We start from the raw sequence: 20,772 nt of genomic DNA on the forward strand, positions 1-20,772 counted from the left end.
GTCAGAATAAAATGAAAAATGTTTTTGCCTTCTCTTCCTCCCTTTTTCTCCCTCTTTGCCTTGCTTTCCTTTCTTTCTTCTGACTTATTCAACAGACATTTATTTCTTAGGACTCTATGACATTTGGAGTGAAGGGAAATGCTGAAGCTACGAAATGACTGCTCAGGAAGTACAAGAGCAATTGAAGCAGTTGAATTCTAAAGAGACAGACAAGTGTATTAGTACTAGAAACATTATGTCTTTTATGAGGGCTATTTACATATTCAGATACAAGTCTGAATTATTGCCTCAATAAGCAGATACTGACTATCCCCAGGGGATAATTAAGCAATGTGCCCAACAGTATGTGGGATAATCTGCCTTTCTGCGCTTTTCAAGGATGGGAAAAAAGAAAGACTCCTAGTAGCAAATTTAAGAGTAAAATCCTAGGAGGCTATAGACATTCTCAAAATGTATTTTGAATAAACTAAACCCAACAGTTTAAACAGAGGTTATTTTATAATTACTTATATATTTTAAAGGTTATAAAATTCAATATAAGAATTTATATCTTAAAATGTTTAACGGATATTTTTCCTTTAAACTAGGTTCCACAGTCTACTGCTGTGCTGTGCTTAGTTGTTCAGTCATATCCGACTCTTTGCAACCTCATGGACTGTAACACGCCAGGCTCCTCTGTCCATGGGGATTCTCCAGGCAAGAATACTGGAGTGGGTTGCCATGCCCTCCCCCAGGGGACCTTCCCAACCCAGGGATTGAACCCAGGTCTCCCGGCAGATTCTTTACCATCCGAGCCACCAGGGAAGCCCCTCCACTGTCTACTACCTTTCTGATCTTTACCATCAAAAATTTAAAAACCTTGAGCAGCCAATGGAATTGTGTCTGTTTTTCACTTTAAAATATAAATGAGGAGACAAATTAAAAATTTATGTAACAAAGACAGGATCCCTTTTAAGCTATAGAAATTTTACTTCTAGGGAATCTGCACTGATTTTTTCAAAATCCCAGAGTATAAGAACAAAAATAGGACCATCTAAAGATATAAAATATCCAATGTTCATCCATTACATTGCTCCTTCTAACACAAGTCAGACAACTGAAGTTATAAGACTTAGTAATACTCATAGAGCAGCTGCTTGATCACCACCGCCTAGAACAAACATCAAGGACTTAAAATACTTAAACTATTTGCTGGCTGGATGTCAGGCAAGCTGGCAGGAAGAAAGAAGGCTACATGGCAGCTGGATCTATTTCTGCTGGCAAAATTAACACCAATGTTGAGATACTAAAATTTTTAGAAGAGAGCAATAAAACAATTAAGGATAATAAAGAATAAGAAGAAAGGCAAAATACGAACTCTAAACCCCCTTTATCCAAATGAGAAAAGATTTTTAAGGTTCACTGATAAAGAATTTAATTTAAAAATGTAAGCAACAGTTCTACTGGAATTAGTTTTTAATTCACTTTTCAGTTAAATATATTTTTAAGGTGAAAGAAAAAGCAACTAACATAAAATGAAATCCAGCACACAAGCTAACCAACCAAAGCCCTATATACATAATAACGTTACCTAATAATGTTACCTACAACACTGTAATTTAGAATAGACTTTCTGACTTCCTACTAATGTGGTGCCACAGAATCACAAAACACTCTAAAAGAAGGCTTTAATATTCTTTAAACAATTTAAAACTGTTTAAAGAAACCTGTGTTTCTCAGAATAAATAAAACACTTTTAGATCAATGATTTACATATTTGAAAAGTTAACTGAGGTGATAGTGGTTCAGTGCATCACAAAAAAACCATAAACAAAATTATGATTCAGAAATAGCAAAGTTCTTACAAAATGTGGAAATTTACTTTTTTAAACTTAAATCTTTCATTATATGTTAATATATTTTACTCTGTCTTGGTAAAAACTGTCAAAGAAATACTACTTGATTATGTCAGTTATTACAAAAAAAGGGTTTTAAATGGATTGCTATTTACAAGAAAAAGGTAAATAATTCAACTTAAAACCATCAAAACAGTGTATTTAGAAAGAAAGTATCTAATCAATTAAACAGGTAAGTTAAGAGAAACATTTCTACCAAACAACAATTACTTATGTCTAACCTAAGTAATTGATTTGTTAATGATACCCATCAAGTCCGATAAATCCCATGCTGTAGTCTCAGTCTATAAAGGTCTACATGTTATTTACACTAATAAAACATTAATCAAGGCCAAAATTTATAGCAGCTACTCTATAAATGAGGTCAAAGCAGGTCAGACTTACATAAAAAGACAGACAAAAAAAGAAAAAAAAAAGGTCAGTCTCTGCAGTGAAAAGAAAACCCTTATTACTTATTCTTCTTGCCCCTGGGATTAAGTCCAGTAGCTGAACACTGCTACACAAATACATCCATTGCTATGTAAACTCATTTAATCTCAATGCACTGAATATTTATAAAAGGAAAGTCAGCCCACTGATTTATTTCAGAAAAATAAATCTCTAAATTATTCCTTTAAAATACATTCTACCCTTAAAGAAAGAGAGAATAAAAATTTCAATTAGCACTTCCATTATTTCAGTAAAGAAAGTTAGTTCTCTTTATATCAATGTTTATTTCTAACATTTGCTTAAAAGACAAAAGCTAAGGGATTCCTACAGGCAAAGCACAGAGGTAAAGAAGACAGTTTAACCTGGAGACAAACAAATCCAGAGTAAGAGAGGCATAAGAAAACAGGAAAAAGGTATTATAAAACCTATAGTCACATGTGATATAAAAACAAATAAGGTTTTCAAATAATTGCTTCCTCAGTAAGAAATAATAAGTATGAGTTATTCTGGGTAAAATATTTGAAAGTAACACAAAACAAATTAAAAATTTTAGTGTAAAATATTTATTATATGTCTATGTATTTTCTTTTCTCTTGGAATTAATATTCAAGAAAATATCACTTGACTATTGTCAAGATTATCTGGATACACCAAGTTTCTGTTTAAGAAATAATGACATTTACATGAAAAATGGCAGTAACTGAAATAAAAACTGAAAGTGTTCTTACAGTATCTTATGGATTAAACACAAATGCTCACTGTATTTGCTAGGCTCTTCTCTAGCAGCCAAGAATAAAACAATCAGCAAGACACAGAGGGCCTGCCCTCAGTAAGTACTGGACAGGAAGAGAGACGACAAAAACCAACCTGGGAAGACAGTACAAGATATTGCCAGGAAATTTTTAAGAAATGAGATAAAAGTAACCTGGGTAACAGGATTCAGGGAGGACTTCTGAAAAGGCAACATCTGAACTAGGACTTAAATCAGAACAAACCAGGCATGTAAAGATCTGGGGGCCAACCTCCCAGCAAGGGGGAAATAAAGAGGCCAACAAATCATTTCCTAGAAAAACAGCAGAGAACTGAAAAAGATAATCACTTCAGGATTCTGAAGACTGACAAAAGCAAACAACAAAATTCACAATAATTTTATTCACAAAAATGTGCTAAACATTGAGTAAGAACAAGCGGAGTCTGCAGCAACCTTTTCTGGAAATGTCCAACCCAAACACCATACATCAGTTTATGGCTCCTTATGAAACCAGCAACTTCACTTCCAGAGATGGCTGACTTGATTTGGAACGCAGGACAGAAAATGAAGATACTGCATGTCAAGCTGAAAACCAGAAAACCCGACACCTCTCCTAGAACAAGATTACATTTAAAGTTAGAATGAGAGACCAGAAATTAAGAGAGGGATACCCTGAAATGAATTAGCAAAATAAGGATTTCACACATGGCTCTCTGAGCCATTAAGCACACATACAACACAGGCTCAAAGATCAACAGGAAGTAAAAGCTAGAGATGAAAACAACTGCAAATTTAAATGTGTTCATCAAACCAAACACAGATCTACCAGCCATACATGGTCAAAGGTTACAGCAAGAGTGACTAATCATTCATTGACCTCAAAGCGATGGAGAAAAGGGTGTGACCCAAGAAGAATTCTATAACAGCTAAGTAGCAACATTAAATGACCATACCATAGAGATCAATTCTGCAAATTAAGCCCAAGTGTGTAACTTTCAAGTCAACAAACAAAACTGAATTCAACAACCATAAAAAGAATTGTATAGCACAACAAAGCACAAATTATCCCAGGTATGTAGAGTCAGTTCAACATGCCAGAGTCAGTCAACATAATCCATTATACATAAACAAGCTGAGAAGAAAAACCAAACGGTCATATCAGTAGACACCAAAAAAGCACTTGACAGAATCAAATGCCTATTCATGATAAATCTCTCTCATGATCATGATATCTCTCATAAACTAAGAATAGAAGAAAACCTCCTCATCTTGATAAAGAATATCTACCAAGAGCTAACATCAAATTTAACGGTAAGAAACTAGAAACTTTCCCATTAAGACCAGTACAAGGCAAGGATGATGCCCCTCTCACCACTCCCCTTCAACATTCTACCAGAAGAAAGGAGACAAGAAAAGGTAACAAAGTACACAGACTGGTAAGTAACATGTAACAATGTCTCTGATCAGAGAGAACACGATCATTTAGGTAGAAAACCCCAAACAACTGAACTTACACTTGAATCTCACACTCTACAAAAACACTGGGTTTAACTGGTGGTTCAGTGGTAAACAATCTACCTGCCAATGTAGGAGATAACAGAGAGGGTGGTTCAATCCCTGGGTTGGGACGATCCCCTGGAGGAGGGCATGGCAACCCACTCCAGTATTCTTGCCTGGGAAATACCATGAACAGAAGAGCTTGCACGCTACAGTTCATGGGGTCCCAAAAAGGGTCGAACATGACTTAGCAACCAAACACAGCATACAGAAACATTAACTCAAAATGAATCACAGATTTAAATGTAGAGGCTAAAACTACAAAATTTCAAAAGATTTAAAAAAATATTCTACAAAAAAAAAAGAAAACTCTACTACTTGTTTTAAGCTAAAATGTCTTAAATTTGCCAACAAATCATAATCCATAAAAGAAAAAAATTGGTAAATGATACTTTGTCAAAATTTTAAACTTTTGATCTTCAGTGAAAATGAAAGGACAAGTCACAGATTGAGAAAATGTTGCAAATCATGTATATGACAAAATGGTGCATCTAGAAAAATATAACCTACTGTTTAAAAATTAGAAGTCACACAACAAAATTTTTAAAAGGGCAAAAATGCACACAGACATTTTCCCAAAGGCGGCACTTGAAAAAACACTCAACAGCATTAGCTATTAGGGAAATGCAAACAAAAAAACAGTGTAAGATACCCACCAGGCTAACTAGGAAAACAGCTTAGCAGTTACTTAAAAAATTAAACATAGACTTCTCATTCCACTCAACAACTGTACCCCCAGGTATCTACCCAAGAGAAATTAAAGTGTATGTCCATACAAAGCCTTGTACAAAAACTCACACAGAAGTGTTACTTATAACAGCCCAAACAGAAAGTAATCCAAATGTTCATTGAAGGGATAAACAAAATGTGGTATATCCATAAATCAGAATACCATTAATCAATACAAAAGAACAAAATTCTGATACATGCTACAATGTGGGTAAAAGCACCAGGAATTATTACAATAACAGTGTTGGAGAAAGTGATGCAAAAACTAAAATCAATGAGAAATAAATAGGAAACGCGTGGGGTGTGGAGAAAGGGACGACAGATGAGATGGTTGGATGGTAAGCTGACCTGAGTTTGAGCAAGCTCCGGGAGTTGGTGATGGACAGGGAGGCCTGGCGTGCTGCAGTCCATGGGGTCTCAAAGAGTCAGACACGGCTGAGCAACTGAACGAGCTGAACTGATACACAGGCACCGCTGATGAGGGATGGTAAGTGATACAGTCTACAAACAGGGTCTAAAGCCTACCAAGATCCTCGTCTGACAGTTCCCTGAACCGCCTCTCCTCCTCCAGTCTTGTCTCCCATCCTACCTCAGCTGTTTATCGCACGGCCATAAGCCACAGCACATCGTTGCCAATAACTGAATGGCCTTGGTCTATCCGACCCCCTCTCTTCACTACTACCTCTCATGTTCAGAGCTCAGTCATTCTACTTTCACAACTCTAACAGTCCTTAGAGTTCAATCTACCCATCCAATCATTTTCGTTATAGGCACTCTCCAGCCCTAGCTTAGCAACTACAATCCTGTGGCCAGTGATCATAATCACCCTCTTGCATAAGTTTGACTCCCTTGTCCTTCTCACCCCATATTCACTTGACAAAACCTAAACGCATTTAAGCCTCTCATTCTACTTCCATATTACCTCCCAGACTCTGCAACTACATGAAATATCTTCCCATACTACCATAAATGACCCACCATTTGTATACAAATTCACCCACTCTCTAACCTGCTTTAAAAAATCACTCCAGAAATTCTCACCTATCTCTTCTACATTGATTTCCCCACTTTTTTACCATAAAACTGTTCCCTTGCTCTCATTTTTCCAAAACCTTATTTCCTTTGACTCTATTCCCTCCCACTCCACTTTTTTCTCCCCTCTATAACAAAATTCCTCTAAAGAACTGTTTATACATATTCTAATAACTCCTCTTCTCTCATTCTCTTTTCTAAATTCACTGCAAACAGGCTTTCTTCCACTCTCCCAAAACAGCTCCTGTCCAAATCTGAAGCAACTTCTGAGCCTCTGGTCAAATCTGTCATCACCTTACCACCTTAATGATGTCATCTAGTCTCAAGATATTAAATATCATCTATATGCTTATGACACCCAAGTTTAGGTCTCTAATCTGGAGAAATAATTAGCAACTAGTTAGCATCTCTCTCCTGGAGATGGAAATGCCAACCCACTCTAGTACTCTTGCCTGGAGAATGCCATGGACAGAGGAGCCTGGTGGGCTACAGTTCATGGGGTCACAAAGAGTTGGACACAACTGAGTGACTTTCACTTCACATTTAATATCTTTACCTGGATGTCTGTGTGCATGCAAAGTCAATTCAGTCATGCCTGACACTTTGCAACCCCATGGACTGCAGCCCGCCAGGCTCCTCTGTCCACGGGATTCTCCAGGCAAGAACACTGGAGTGGGTTGCCATGCCCTCCTCCAGGGAATCTTCCCTAACCCAGGGATGGAACCCAGGTCTCTTACGCTCCTCCACCGACAGGTTGGGCTTTACCACTAGCGTCACCTGAGAAGCCCTCCTTGATGTCTACTAGAGATCTAAAAATCAGTATTGCCAAAACTGAACTCTTGATGTCCCCCAATAACTGCTTTACTAACAGATTTTATCATCCTGGTTGACAGAAACACCATCTTTTCAGCAGCAGAGGCCAAAAATGTTAAGAGTAATACTGGACTCCTAGTTTTCTCTCACAACCCACATCTGATCCATTAGTACTGAAACATCCTACTGGCTCTATCTTCAAAATATATTCATAGTGCGCCTACATTTTAGCTCTCCTACTGCTCCTGGTCTTCCTGTACATGCTCCTATGATTAACTCCTTCATTCCCTTCAAGCGGGGCTCGCACAAATGTCACTTTCTTGATGATCTACAATATAACCAATCTTTAAACTACAAACTAAACCTTTCATATTTCCTTCAAAAATTCCCCTCAACCTGCTTAACATTATCTTTTTCCAAACAACTTACCACCTTTCATGTACTATATAATCCATTATTTATTTTGTTTATTGTTTATAGCTTGCCAGTGACTGTTCAAAAGTAAGATCTACACACACACAAAAAAGAATCTTTAGCTGCTTTCTTTATTGTTGTATCCCAAGAATCAAGGACAATGATGATATACAGGCAGTGCATAATAAATACTGGCTGAATGAATAGATGAGGAAACAGAGGCTCACAGAAGGAACAGTACTTCCCAAATATCAAAGCTGGTACTGGAACCCAAAGCTAATATCAAAGCTAATACTATTAATCACAAGGCCATTCTGCCTTATCTATTAAATGTAACATTATCTTGCATTATTGAGGGCATTTACACTTAGTAGAACCTAAACAATATTGACTTTTATAACAAGTTTTTTGTTTTTTTTTTAAGAAGAACTGGTGTTAATCAGTGTTTGGCATTAAGTAGAGTAAATACATTGGAAAAGGCAATGGCACCCCACTCCAGTACTCTTGCCTGGAAAATCCCATGGATGGAGGAACCTAGTGGGCTGCAGTCCATGGGGTCGCTAAAGTTGGACATGACTGAACGACTTCACTTTCACTTTTTACTTTCATGCATTGGAGAAGGAAATGGCAACCCGCTCCAGTGTTCTTGCCTAGAGAATCCCAGGGACGGGGGAGCCTGGTGGGCTGCCGTCTATAGGGTCTCACAGAGTCAGACACGACTGAAGCGACTCAGCAGCAGCAGCAGAGTAAGTACATATTCGATCAACAGCACTCACTGTCTCTTTATATATATACACTATTAAAGCCTCTAATACCTCAGTGCTGAAATTCAGCCAAAGAGCTCTTTTTCTTGGTGAGTAAGCATTTTGAAATTTTTGCTAAAAGTGAGACTAAACTAGTCATTCACTCATTGAGAAATAGTATTGATTTCCCAACACTTGCCAGACTCCAGACTACAATTAGTTCTGCTTCTCACATAGATCACTGTAATAGTTTTGTTATTGTACCTCATTTCAATCAGGGCTCCTCTCCTTCAACCCATCCTCAGATCACTGCTAGTTATTTTTTCAAAACCCAAGTATTACAATCATACTTCTTTTCTAAAAATCTTTCACAGCTTCCCACTGCCTTTAGATGAAAGTTCAAATACACCACATTAGATCTTTTATGATCCAGATGACCAACTCACACACAACTCACAATTCACACAACCACACATAGAATCCCACATCACAGCATCTTCAGATATTATATTCCTTTTATTAAGAATGATTTTCACACACGTCCTCTCCAATTTACCCATAATCCCCTCTTTTCCGAAGTCTATTTTACTAACACAACTCATCCTTGAAAATACATCTCAGGAATCATGTTTCCTAGGGAGGTTTTACCTAACTCTTCAATATTAAACCGTGAAGTCTTTCCCTTTATTCTCATTCCTACCTTCTAGCACAGAATTTAGCGCATGGTTGCAGGTTTATTTATCTGTATTCAGTACTAATCTGTGAGCACCTATAATTATTTGATAAGTAGAATAATCTTAGTAGCATTTAATATAAAATAAACAGTTCCTTTTTTTTTTCAACTTGCACTTATTTTTACGACATTTATTCCCAGGCCATAAGTTTTTGTTTCTTCAGTTTCTTCTGGGATATCTTTCCTTCTGTGCAACCTCCTCCTCTGGTTTACGAACAATCTGTTCTTTTTCAGTAAGGAGCAACTCAGTGTGGCAGGGAGAGCTCATGCAGGGGCTGATCCGACCATGAGCTCTGCAAGTCCTGCGCAGCACCTTGGGGGCTCTGTTCACCGGGATATGCTCAATGACCAGAGAATCCACATCTAAGCCCTTAAGCTCAGTATTACTCTCCGCATTTTTGAGCACATGCAGTAAAAATTCAGCACACTTTTTGAGCTACCGACCCTGCATCCAGCCCCACTGTTTGGCCTGCGCACACCTACCAACTCCACTGTTGTAAGGGTGGAATGGCACACACTGCTTCTTTAAAGTGGCGCCCTTCAGATACTTGGTGGCTTTTCAGATATGCATATCCTTTATGGCCTGGGCAGTTTCACGAGTGTTCTTAAAATGAACACGAAGATTTGAACCTCTTGATTTGCATGTGGGGTTTTCTGGGTCGAGTGAATTGTGCCCCATTTTTAGAGGTCACCTCAGCCCACTTAATAAAAAAGGAACAGTTCCCCTTTTTATAACATTAACGAGACAGAGGCTGAATTCCCAGCTCCTACTTCAAAATTTTCCTATAAGTGATGGTGTCAATTTCTCAGTATTAGCCAGAACAGTATAAGGAAACATTTGTAAACAATAATTATGTTCAGAATGCTATTTCCAATAACAGTCAATCACATCTTTTAATCTATACTCTGGGTCTTCAGTTCAACTAATCCAAAACCAGGCTTCCCCGGTGGCTCAGCTGGTAAAGAATCAGCCTGCAATGTGGGAGACCTGGGTTCAATCTCTTAGTTGGGACTATCCCCTGGAGAAGGGAATGGCTACCCACTTCAGCAATCTGGCCTGGAGAATTCCACGCACTGTATAATCCAAGAGCAGATGCCACAAAACAGACACAACGTAGTCCACTCATCGTTTCTTCATTTTTACCTTTTAATTTTCTCACTTTCTTAAATCTATTTTCACCATTGTATCTTTCTTTTTATATCTGTACTTCATTTTTCTTCCTTATTACTGAATTTTCTTTCCTTGAATAATTCTTCCCTTATACCCAAGCCATGACATGAGATAATATAGACATGTTAGTATTATTGCTCTAAAATATAATAGAATTTGAGAAAGTCTGAAAAATATGTGTTTTCCTTATATCTGCTAATAGAATCATCAGTTCACTTTGGCCAAACTCAGCCTTACTTATTGAAAAATAAAGAACAGACTTTACCATGAAGCACAGAACCATGAAGATAACAATAAAATGATTAAATACTGAAGTATTTATAATAATTAATATCTAACTGACTCAGACGGTAAAGCGTCTGCCTGCAATGCGGGAGACCCAGGTTCGATTCCTGGGTTGGGAAGATCCCCTGGAGAAGGAAATGGCAATCCACTCCAGCACTCTTGCCTGGAAAATCCCATGGACGGAGGAGCCTGATAGGCTACAGTCACAAAGAGTGGGACACGACTGAGCGACTTCACTTTCATTTTCTAACTCACTATATTACTGTCTGTAAAATCAATACCAAAAATATCAGTTCAAACAGCAAAAAAGAACAAGATTCTAAAGTAAAATATAAATGGATATAAAATAGATTACCTTCCTTCATTGACAAGTTCAATAAAAGCAAGGCCTGCATTCTTCTGAATAGAATTCTGCCACTCCTAAAAAAAAATAGTAGACAATAGCTGAACAAATTTCACTTAGGTTATTTCTTTAAAACAACAATTATAAAAAACATCACCCATATCAATTACATACTTTGGCTCTTCGTAGAAAAGTTTTGTTAAACATGCTCTCTACCTAGCAGCCCCATGAACACATAAATAGTTGACATTAAAATGGAAACAAAACGAGTCAGCAACAATTAGATTCTAGATAACTAAATGAGCCTACCTATATATATCTTGCCCTTTTAGTTCTATACCATTATATCCTAGTAATTTCACTGAAATAGTTTGAAAGAAGGCAGCAAAGATGACCAAGGACAAAGGTTTTGGTTTTGTTTCCTTAAGAAAGAAAAGAGGGGAAGATGGAATTAAGTAGCTCCATAAACTTAATCAACAGCACATGTCCTACAAAATTTGATGACTAAAGATTGAGAAAGAGACAAGAAAAATCAATGAATTTGGCTAGACCACTTTTAAAATGGAAAACCAAAAGTCACTAGCCTATGAATTCGCAAATGATGGTGTAAATTTATTAATATACTCTTTATGAGTAAGTCACCCGTTAAAAAGCCATAGAAAGAAATCAACCAATAGAGTATGTAGGGGACAAAATGTTTAATCCTTCTCTCAAAACAGATATAAAATAAGCAACAATCCAACAGGACTGGGGCCACATAAACTGGAATAAAGCCAGATTTGAGAAATGCCAGTGCATACATGCATGTGAGCATTTTTTTAAAAACAGCGAGACATATATAATCCTTTTGTTTCTGAAAACTAAGGAGCCTTATAGTCCACCTACATAATATTACTCAACTAATCTTTTTTTGTTCTTTTATAAATGCCAAAACAAGACACCCTGGGACCTTAGCACTGTTACCACAACCAGTGTTCACATTTTCTGAATCTAATACCTTTAAAGGGTTTTTAACACTATCTAATTTCATATCCTATATTATTCCAAGTTCTAATTTTTCTAAACTTCATCCTGTCTCATCTACTTTCTTTTTTTTTATTTTTTTATTTTTACTTTATTTTATTTTACAATACTGTATTGGTTTTGCCATACATTGACATGAATCCACTACTTTCTCATTTTTATCCCCAATTTTGTATTACTTTAAGTTTTGAAAAACCTGAGCTTGCTCTCAGAACTGAAATGGCTGTTTGCCATAATTTTGTTACAGAGATCTACTTCATGAATAGCGTAAGCAAGAAGATACCCACAGAACATATACAGCAGATAAGAAGTAGATATAAAGGCATTTAGACATTTGAGGACAGTAATGGGCTAAGACTAAGAAAGAAGATAAAGCAGTGTGTTGTTGAGGAAAGACCAGGAAATGTACTGTGTTCTTAAGGAACAAGAAGTCATGAGATTTATGCTCTCAGATCAACTAGGACATTAACAGGCTATGTCCACAGAAAGATCACTCTACATCTGTAGGTCTTTGATACTCTTTCAAAAATTCTTGAGGCTATATTATTCTATGATTCAGTAACTTACAAACACCTACAAATTAGTGGCTCATAAGTCCACAATATACACTCTTAAAATTCACTACTGCCAGCCTACTGAAACAACAAAATAAACAAACATCTTTATTTCACTGAGGTAAACCAAGTGAAGGATAAACAGAATACCCATCTAACTTAAAATCTTTTTCTTTCCAGCAAAATGAAGTAAACAGTTAGTACAAAGGAAAGCAACCGAACCCCAAGAAGAAATAAATCTCTGGGAGAAGAAGATGTGTGAGACCCTCCACTCTTCTCAGAAACAGGGAGAAGAGAGAAAAAAGCAGAAACTGCAGGTAAGTTTTTGACCCTGGCCCGGAAACCCACACCTCACTTCCGAGCCTGAGCACAGGGCGGCACCAAGGCTCGAGGAGCGGACTAAAGCTAGGAACTCGCAGGGAGAGCAGACGGACAGACCAAATGGTGGGTGGACTTAAATAGCAGCAGAGGAACTCATGCCCTCGGAAAACGCGGAAAATTACAGGAAGATGTACAAGCAGCTGAGGCTCTGAGGGGAAGAGGGAAACACGGCTGTGACGTCTGCTGATAGACAGCAGGGAATCAGAAGGGATGGTAACGCCTTAAGGGATGCGCCTGTCAAGAACAGAAGCACATGCTCACTCCTCAGCTCTTACACCCAGCAGAGCACTCGCAGCAACCACGTGAAAATCTGACACAGCACCTGAGTATACGGAGGTAAAATCTTAAATTAACTGCATTTTCCTATACATCATTTACTTGAGAGAAAAATTTCAAAAAGGAAGCTAAATACACTGAAAAGAAAATAGGTACTCTTCTTCCTAGAAAAAAAGCAATTAGGAAGAAAGGCAAGAGATTACCCCATATATAATTCTCTAGACCAGACATTTTATTTTTAAAAGTATCTATCACTTTCCTCAAATCTGTTTTGTCTGATTTAAAACTGCAACAGGTAGGGATTTTTGTAAGTCATACCAAACTCCAACTCCACATGAAAAAAATAGGTAACAGTGGAGAGACTCAAATTTTCAGCATACAGGTAACCATCGTTTTATTTACACTTACGTAATACAGATCGACTTTTACTTATAATGTAAAAGCAGAAAGTGTCTCATTCAAATGTCACAAAGATTTCAAACAGCATGGTTTAGGTCCAATAGAAAACTAGTTCAAGTTAGTATAACCATAAAAAATTATCATTTAAAAAATTTATGACCTCAAGTATGTCAAACTATTTTTTTTCCTTTTAAATTAGAAACAAATTAGACATGAGGATATACACAGAACTGGAAGAGTCCAATTTTTCTTACAAAAGCTCAGAAACATATTTATGACTGCTAATACATTTGGATTCTTGTTTTCCCAATCATCATCTATAAATTCCTATTAGTTTACTTGTATAAAGGGCTATCTATTCACCTGGAATAAAACTTTTCCAACAACTGAAAAAATTTAGACAAAATGAGAAATGAAGTGAAAATACAAATTCTTATCTACACTTGGAGTAGTTATAAAACCTCACAATTCTCAAAGATATCAGAATTTTAATTTGTTTATAATTCACTCCTAATTATAAATTATCTAACACTTAATAAACTATGACACACCAGGTACATAAATACATACTGATAGGAACTCGTAACTCAGGTAAAAAAAACCTGCAGCCCATAAGAAAAGGAAAATTTTTTTTTAAAAATAAACCCAGGTGATAGTCAAAGCCAACAAATTTTCTCTATACTAAAACACCATCAACAATCTGAAAACTGAAAAGAAGATTCATGCTCTCCTAAAGCATTTTTCTCCACTTCTAACACAATTATTAAAGAAGGTGTTAGTCAAAACAATTTCATAAACCACAGCTCAATATAACTTTTAGTGAGCTTTAACAGCTGAAAGAAAAGCTTAATGGTTATCATCTTTCATGATCATTTCAATATTTCATCATAATATTTATAATTACATAGTGATGTAAAATGCACCATACATTTAAAGGTCTTGGTTATTCTTCTCCCAGAGGTATTGATGAAAAACATGTTAAAAGCCTCAAATCCAACCACTAATGCAACTAAGTAATTTTAAAACACATTTCAGCACTTTGGAGAGGAAGGACTCAAAACACAACGGAGTCAATAATTTCATACCTGTTCTAAGCTGTATTTAATTGACTATCACTTCCTAGGGCCACAACTGGTGACTAGTCAATTTTTACTAAAATATACTCTTAGCTTAGTAATGCTCTTAGTCACACAATAACAACAACAACAGGATAATGTATATTAGCGAAATCTATTCAACAGAGTTACACCAATTCTCAAACATGTGTTTTCGGTGGTAAAAGTCTACCAAACTTGGGATGGGGAATAAAAGACTCCATTAACTAAACTACTTCTGTGACTCCCTAACATTAACAAATAAATACAGGAAAGGGCACCAATAAATGTGCCATAATTTATAATGTTATTTTAATATAACTAAATTCCTGAAAGTGAACTTAACAGTTTCCTATAAATTTGAGAACCTCCTACAATATATTTTAGTGTCTTGAACACAGCACATGAATTTGCCTAAATTCTAAATGTCTAACTGCCAAACATTAGCATGTTCTAAAGCAACTAAAAGCAGGACTACAGATCAATAAGATCAAGTACATATACTTCATGATACAATCTTTTCTGGTCAAACCATCAACATTGACACTAAATGTAGTATCAAATTTTTATTCTAGTGGACTAGAAAATCACCCAACTATCTTTTACTCTTAAAATAAAAAAGGTATAAAATGAGAGCCTTTGGTTAAACAGAGGAAACAATAAGGACAAAGACAATAAAGAGGGGACAACAGTAACGAGACACAGCAAAGAGGGAGAACAAGACGGGGGAGGAGGAGGTGGACGTGGAATACATCTCTCTACACGGATACATCAGGAACACACCTTCAGACACAGACGTGCACGCAGAACACCAGCTGAGAGCCGACAGGAGGACCTGACCAGAGGAAAACAGCATGCAGAACCACACAGAACTTGGTAGGACGAAGGAACTAGGGGGAAAACAGGAGTGTTAGGACTGGACCTGCCCTCAGTGTGTGGGGAAACTGAAGCAGGGGTCTGATCCCCACATCGGGGCAACTGTCTGAGACAGAGGAGAAACACTTAAGGCTGAGAGTGAAACAGCATCTGTGGCAGCCTAAATGGAATGAGAATCAGGCCTTGCAGCCATACATACCACAGACAGGAACACCAGTCTCATGGAAGGCGCAGTGGCTGGGAGCTGGGGTTAAGGGATTATGAAGCAATCCCAGGGAGAGGGCTGCTGTTGACTGCGGAGAGACGGATTGAGAGGATGTCAGGGAGGAGATTGTGGTGGGAAATGCTGGTGGAGGAAACCAGGCAGCCATGGAAGCAAGGCCATACTGCTGAGTAACGCTAGGGGGTGGAGCCGTCACCATAGCCTCTCTCCCCACAGGCCAGCATGGGCAGCTGAGCAATAGAGAGGCTGATCCATCAGATGCCTGACATACTGAACAACAGAGCAGGACCCAGCCAGGGTGCATCTTTCAGCGACTGACACCAAAATACAGAGTAGGACCCACCCAGGGTGCCCCTTTAAGTGCCTGATGTGCCAATCTTCAGAGCAGGACCCCAGTGGCGGCGGGGGGGGCGGGCCCTCTATGTGCCTGACAAGCCAAACAACAGAGAAGGACCCCAGGCAAAGGAGCCCTCTAAGTACCTGAACAGGTGAAGCTACTGGGAACGACTGGCTAAAGGGGCCCTCTGATCACAAGGTACAAGAGGCTCAAAAAAAGACTGCTGCTGCTGCTAAGTTGCTTCAGTCATGTTCGACTCTGTGCGACCCCAGAGATGGCAGCCGCCCAGGCTCCCCCGTCCCTGGGATTCTCCAAGCAAGAACACTGGAGTGGGTTGCCATTTCCTTCTCCAATGCATGAAAGTAAAAAGTGAAAGTGAAGTCACTCAGCCGTGTCCGACTCTTATCGACCACATGGACTACAGCCTACAAGGCTCCTCTGTCCGTGGGATTTCCCAGGCAAGAGTACCGGAGTGGGGTGCCATTGCCTTCTCCGAAAAAAGACTCTGCTAGGGCCATAACTCCTGAGGCAGAGGCAGTCCATGTCCCTGCACACATGGCGCCGCCACGGTCCCCGCAAGCCAGGCAGCTGCAACACCTTCACTCTCAACTCTCACTGGGGCAGAGCTACCACAGGCAAAAATAGCCTCATGTCTATCCACACAGAGTCGCTTTGGTTGTGTCTGACTCTTTGCGACCCTGTAGATTGTGGCCTGCCAGGCTTCTCTGTCAGAGAGCAGGTTTTCTCCACGCAAGAATACTGGAGCATACTGGCCTATACTGGTTGCCATCCCCTTCTAGAGCTCTGTATTTCCTGCTACCCTAGCTGCCAACCTCCCTGAGTATCTGGTGCTGCCAGAACCCCTGTGACCCCAAGCAGCTGCACCACCTCCACACCTGGCCCTCACGGAAGGTAAACCCAAGCCCTCCAGGGCAGCCTCAGAAGCTAAACCCCAGGAGACAACCGACATGTAGAGGTGGAAATAAAACCACAACTGAAACCCAGGGGCAGTGTAAGGAAGAAGACCCAAACCTCCCCACCAGCTGCGCAAGCTGCAGATTAAATCCACATGATCAACTAAGCAGACTCTGTGTCTATGGAAAATAAAACAGGCTATTGAGAGCTCCCACAAAAGAAAACGCACTAGCTCTGATAGCTCTGGGCATTAGAGGCAAGAACACACAGGGGTAGGACCAGATTAGAATCTGAGCTGCCCCCACAGCAGGTCCAGTGATCAGCACAGTGTTGGAGGGCATCCTAGGGAGGTGAGGTGGACTGACTCCCAGCGAGGGAAAGGACTCTCACAGCAGTGACTCAAGAAAAACATCGATTATTCTTATTTTTTAACTTATTCTGCAGATTCTTTTGGATTTTTTTTTTTCTTTTTTTCCCCCCTCTTGTTGCAGCTGTCGATTTTATTGGCACTAAGAAATCCAATTAAGCCTTTGAGCTTTTTTTTTTTCCCTCACACTTTTTATTGTTGTCATAAACCTCTGCTTCTACATTGGGCTTTTGCAGTTCTGTAGAGTTTTCTTCTTTTTTTAATTTTTAAGTTTTTAAACCTATTATTATTTTTTCTATTTATTCCTTTGTTTGCTTTTCCTACAATCCTTTTCCCTTCCAGTTAATCTTTACCATATATAAAGCTTCTTTATCTACCTCTATTTAACGTGGCCTATATATTCTTTCTTTCTTTTCTCTCTCTCTTTTCCTCTCAGCATATTTGTTAGTTTTATTTTCATTGCTTTATTCCTCAGTTGGCGCCTTGCTTTAGTTTTGTTTTCCAGTTTGTGCTTCAGTTAGTTTCGCTCTGGTACATACAATGTTTGGTTTTCTTCCTTCACCAGGTCAATCTACTGTACTTTATTTTTGTTGGACTGTTTAGATTTTGCTTACGAGAGTCTATGTAAGTGTGTATATTCAGTCACACTTTTGACTGTTGTTAGAAACCTCTGCCTCTACATTAGGATACTGCGGTTCTGTGGAGTTTTCCTTTTTTCTTTAGTCTTCCGTATTTTTTTCTCTCTTATTTAAAATTTTAATTTTAAAAAATCTATTACTCTTCTCTACATTTATTCCTTTGTTTGCCTTTCCTACTGTTCCTTTCACCTTGCAGTTAATCTTTAATGTATATGAATCTTCTGCATCTACCTCAGTTGAACTTTACACATCTATTCTTTCCTTTCCTCTCAACATATCTGTTTGTTTGTTTTCATTTTTTATTCCCCATTTGCCATCTTGGTTTAGTTTTGTTTTCCAGTTTGTGCTTAACTTAGTTTTGTTCTTAACTGGGATATACAATTTTTTATTTCCTTTGTTCACCAGTCAATCTACTATACTTTATTTTTGGACTGTTTTGACTTTGCTCAAGGGTGTATATATATATGTGTAATTATTATTTGCCTGATTTTGTCACTGCCATTTGTCTGGGGTTCATCATTGGTTTCTCGTTGCTGGATATTTGCTTTAATCTCACTAAATGCCATAATAAACTACTTGTGGAATCTTCATTCCTGACCAGAGATTAAGACCTGAGCCTTTGGAATGGGAACACTGTCTTTAAGACCCTAGATTACCAGAGAACTAACCGTAGGGAGTATCAAATAGTGAGAACTCACACAAAGGAAACCACCTGAATATAAGATCCAGTATCACCCAACCACCAGTAGCACCCTGTGCAGGACGCCTCATCTAGACAACAACCACAAAAAGAGACATATAGACTGAAAGTGAGAGGGTGGAAAAATATATTCCATGCAAATAAAAGCAAAAGAGAGGTGGAGTAGTAATCTTCATGTCAGACAAAATAGACATTAAAATAAAGATAAGGAGGGACACTACATAATGGTCAAGGGATAAGTCCAAGAGGAAGACATAACAATCGCAAATATCTATGCACCCAACATAGAAGCACCTCAATACATAAGACAATCACTAACAGACATACAAGGAGAAACTGACAGTAACACAGTAATAGTAGGAGACTTTAACGCCCCACTCCCACCAACGGACAGATAATCAAAACACAAAATTAATAAGGAAACACAAGTCTTAAATAACAGATGAGATGGATCTCACTGATATCTTCAAGACATTCCATCCAAATGAAGAACAATACACCTTCTTCTCAAGTGCACATGGAACATTCTCCAGGATAGACCACATCTTGGATCACAAATCAAACCTCAGTAAATTTAAGAAAATTGAAATCACATCAAGCATCTTCTCCAACCACAATGCTATCAGACTAGATATCAATTACAAGACAAAAACTGTAAGAAACACAAACACATGGAGATTAAACAACACATTTCTAAATAATCAACAGGATACTGAAGAAATCAAAAGGGAAATAAAAAAATTTCTAGAAACAAATGACAATGAAAACAGGACACTTCAAAACCTATGGGATGCAGCAAAAGCAGTTCTAAGAGGGAAGTTCATAGCAATAAAATCCTACCTCAAGAAACAAGAAAAACATCGAATAAACAACCCAACTTTATATCTAAAACAACTGGAAAAAGGAGAACAAAAAAATTCAAAAATTAGGAAGGAAAGAAATCATAAAGATTTAATCAGAAATAAATGAAAAAGAAATGAAAGGAACAATAGTAAAGATTAATAAAACTAAAAGCTGGTTCTTTGAGAAGTTAAAAAAACTGACAGACCTTTAGCCAGACTCATCAAGAAAAAAAGAGAAGAATCAAATCAACAAAATTAGAAATGAAAAAGGAGAGGTTACAGCAGACAATGCAGAAATACAAAGGATTACAAGAAACGATTACGAAAAACTATAAGGCAACAAAACAGATAACCTGGAAGAAATGGACAAATTCTTAGAAAAGTTCAATCTTCAAGACTGAACCAGGAACAAACAAACTATGAACAACCAGTTACAAGCACTGAAATTGAAGCTGTGATTAAAAAAAACTCCCAAAAAACAGAAGCCCAAGACCAGATGGCTTCACAGGAGAATTTTATCAAACATTTAGAGAAGAGCTAAGGCCTATCTTTCTAAAATTCTTTCAAAAAATTGCAGAGGAAGAAACACTTTCAAATTCATTGTATGCGCCCACGATCACCCTGATACCAAAACCAGACAAACACAACACAAAAAAGACTACCAGTCAATATCACTGATGGACATAGATGAAAAAATCCTCAAGAAAATTTTAGCAAACAAAATTCAGAAACACATCAAAAAGCTGACACACCATGATCAAGCTGGGTTTATACTAGGGATGCAAGGATTCATGAGTGTATGCAAATCAATCAATGTGATACACCATATTAACAAATTGAAAGATAAAAACCATATGATAATCTCAATAGTTGTAGAAAAAGGCCTTCACAAAATTCAACACCCATTTATGATAAAAACTCTCCAGAAAGCAGGCACAGAAGGAGCCTACCTCAACACAGTAAAGGCCATATATGATAAGCCTACAGCAAACATTATTCTCAATGGTGAAAAACTGAAAGTATTCCCCCTAAAAATCAGGAACAAGACAAGGGTCTACACTTTTGCCACTTTTATTCAACAGAGTTGAATAAACTGAATTTGAAGAAAGTGGAGAAAATCACTAGACTATTCAGGTATGACCTAAATCAAATCCCTTATGACTATACAGTGGAAGTGAGAAATATATTTAAGGGACTAGATCTGATACAGAGTGCCTCATGAACTATGGATGGAGGTTCATGACATTGTACA

At 37.9% G+C, this 20,772-nt stretch overlaps 1 protein-coding gene across 1 annotated transcript in view; it reads right to left on the bottom strand.

Moving 5' to 3' along the window:
* Window positions 1–20,772, bottom strand: part of LRBA (LPS responsive beige-like anchor protein) — a 747,979-nt gene that overhangs the window by 475,346 nt on the left and 251,861 nt on the right. Inside the window, exon 35 of the mRNA XM_018061590.1 lies at window positions 10,908–10,972. Within this exon, the coding sequence (XP_017917079.1) occupies window positions 10,908–10,972 (65 nt within the window). The remainder of the gene's footprint in view (window positions 1–10,907; window positions 10,973–20,772) is intronic.

This window comes from Capra hircus, chromosome 17, assembly GCF_001704415.2.
Source record: "Capra hircus breed San Clemente chromosome 17, ASM170441v1, whole genome shotgun sequence".
NCBI lineage: Eukaryota > Metazoa > Chordata > Mammalia > Artiodactyla > Bovidae > Capra > Capra hircus.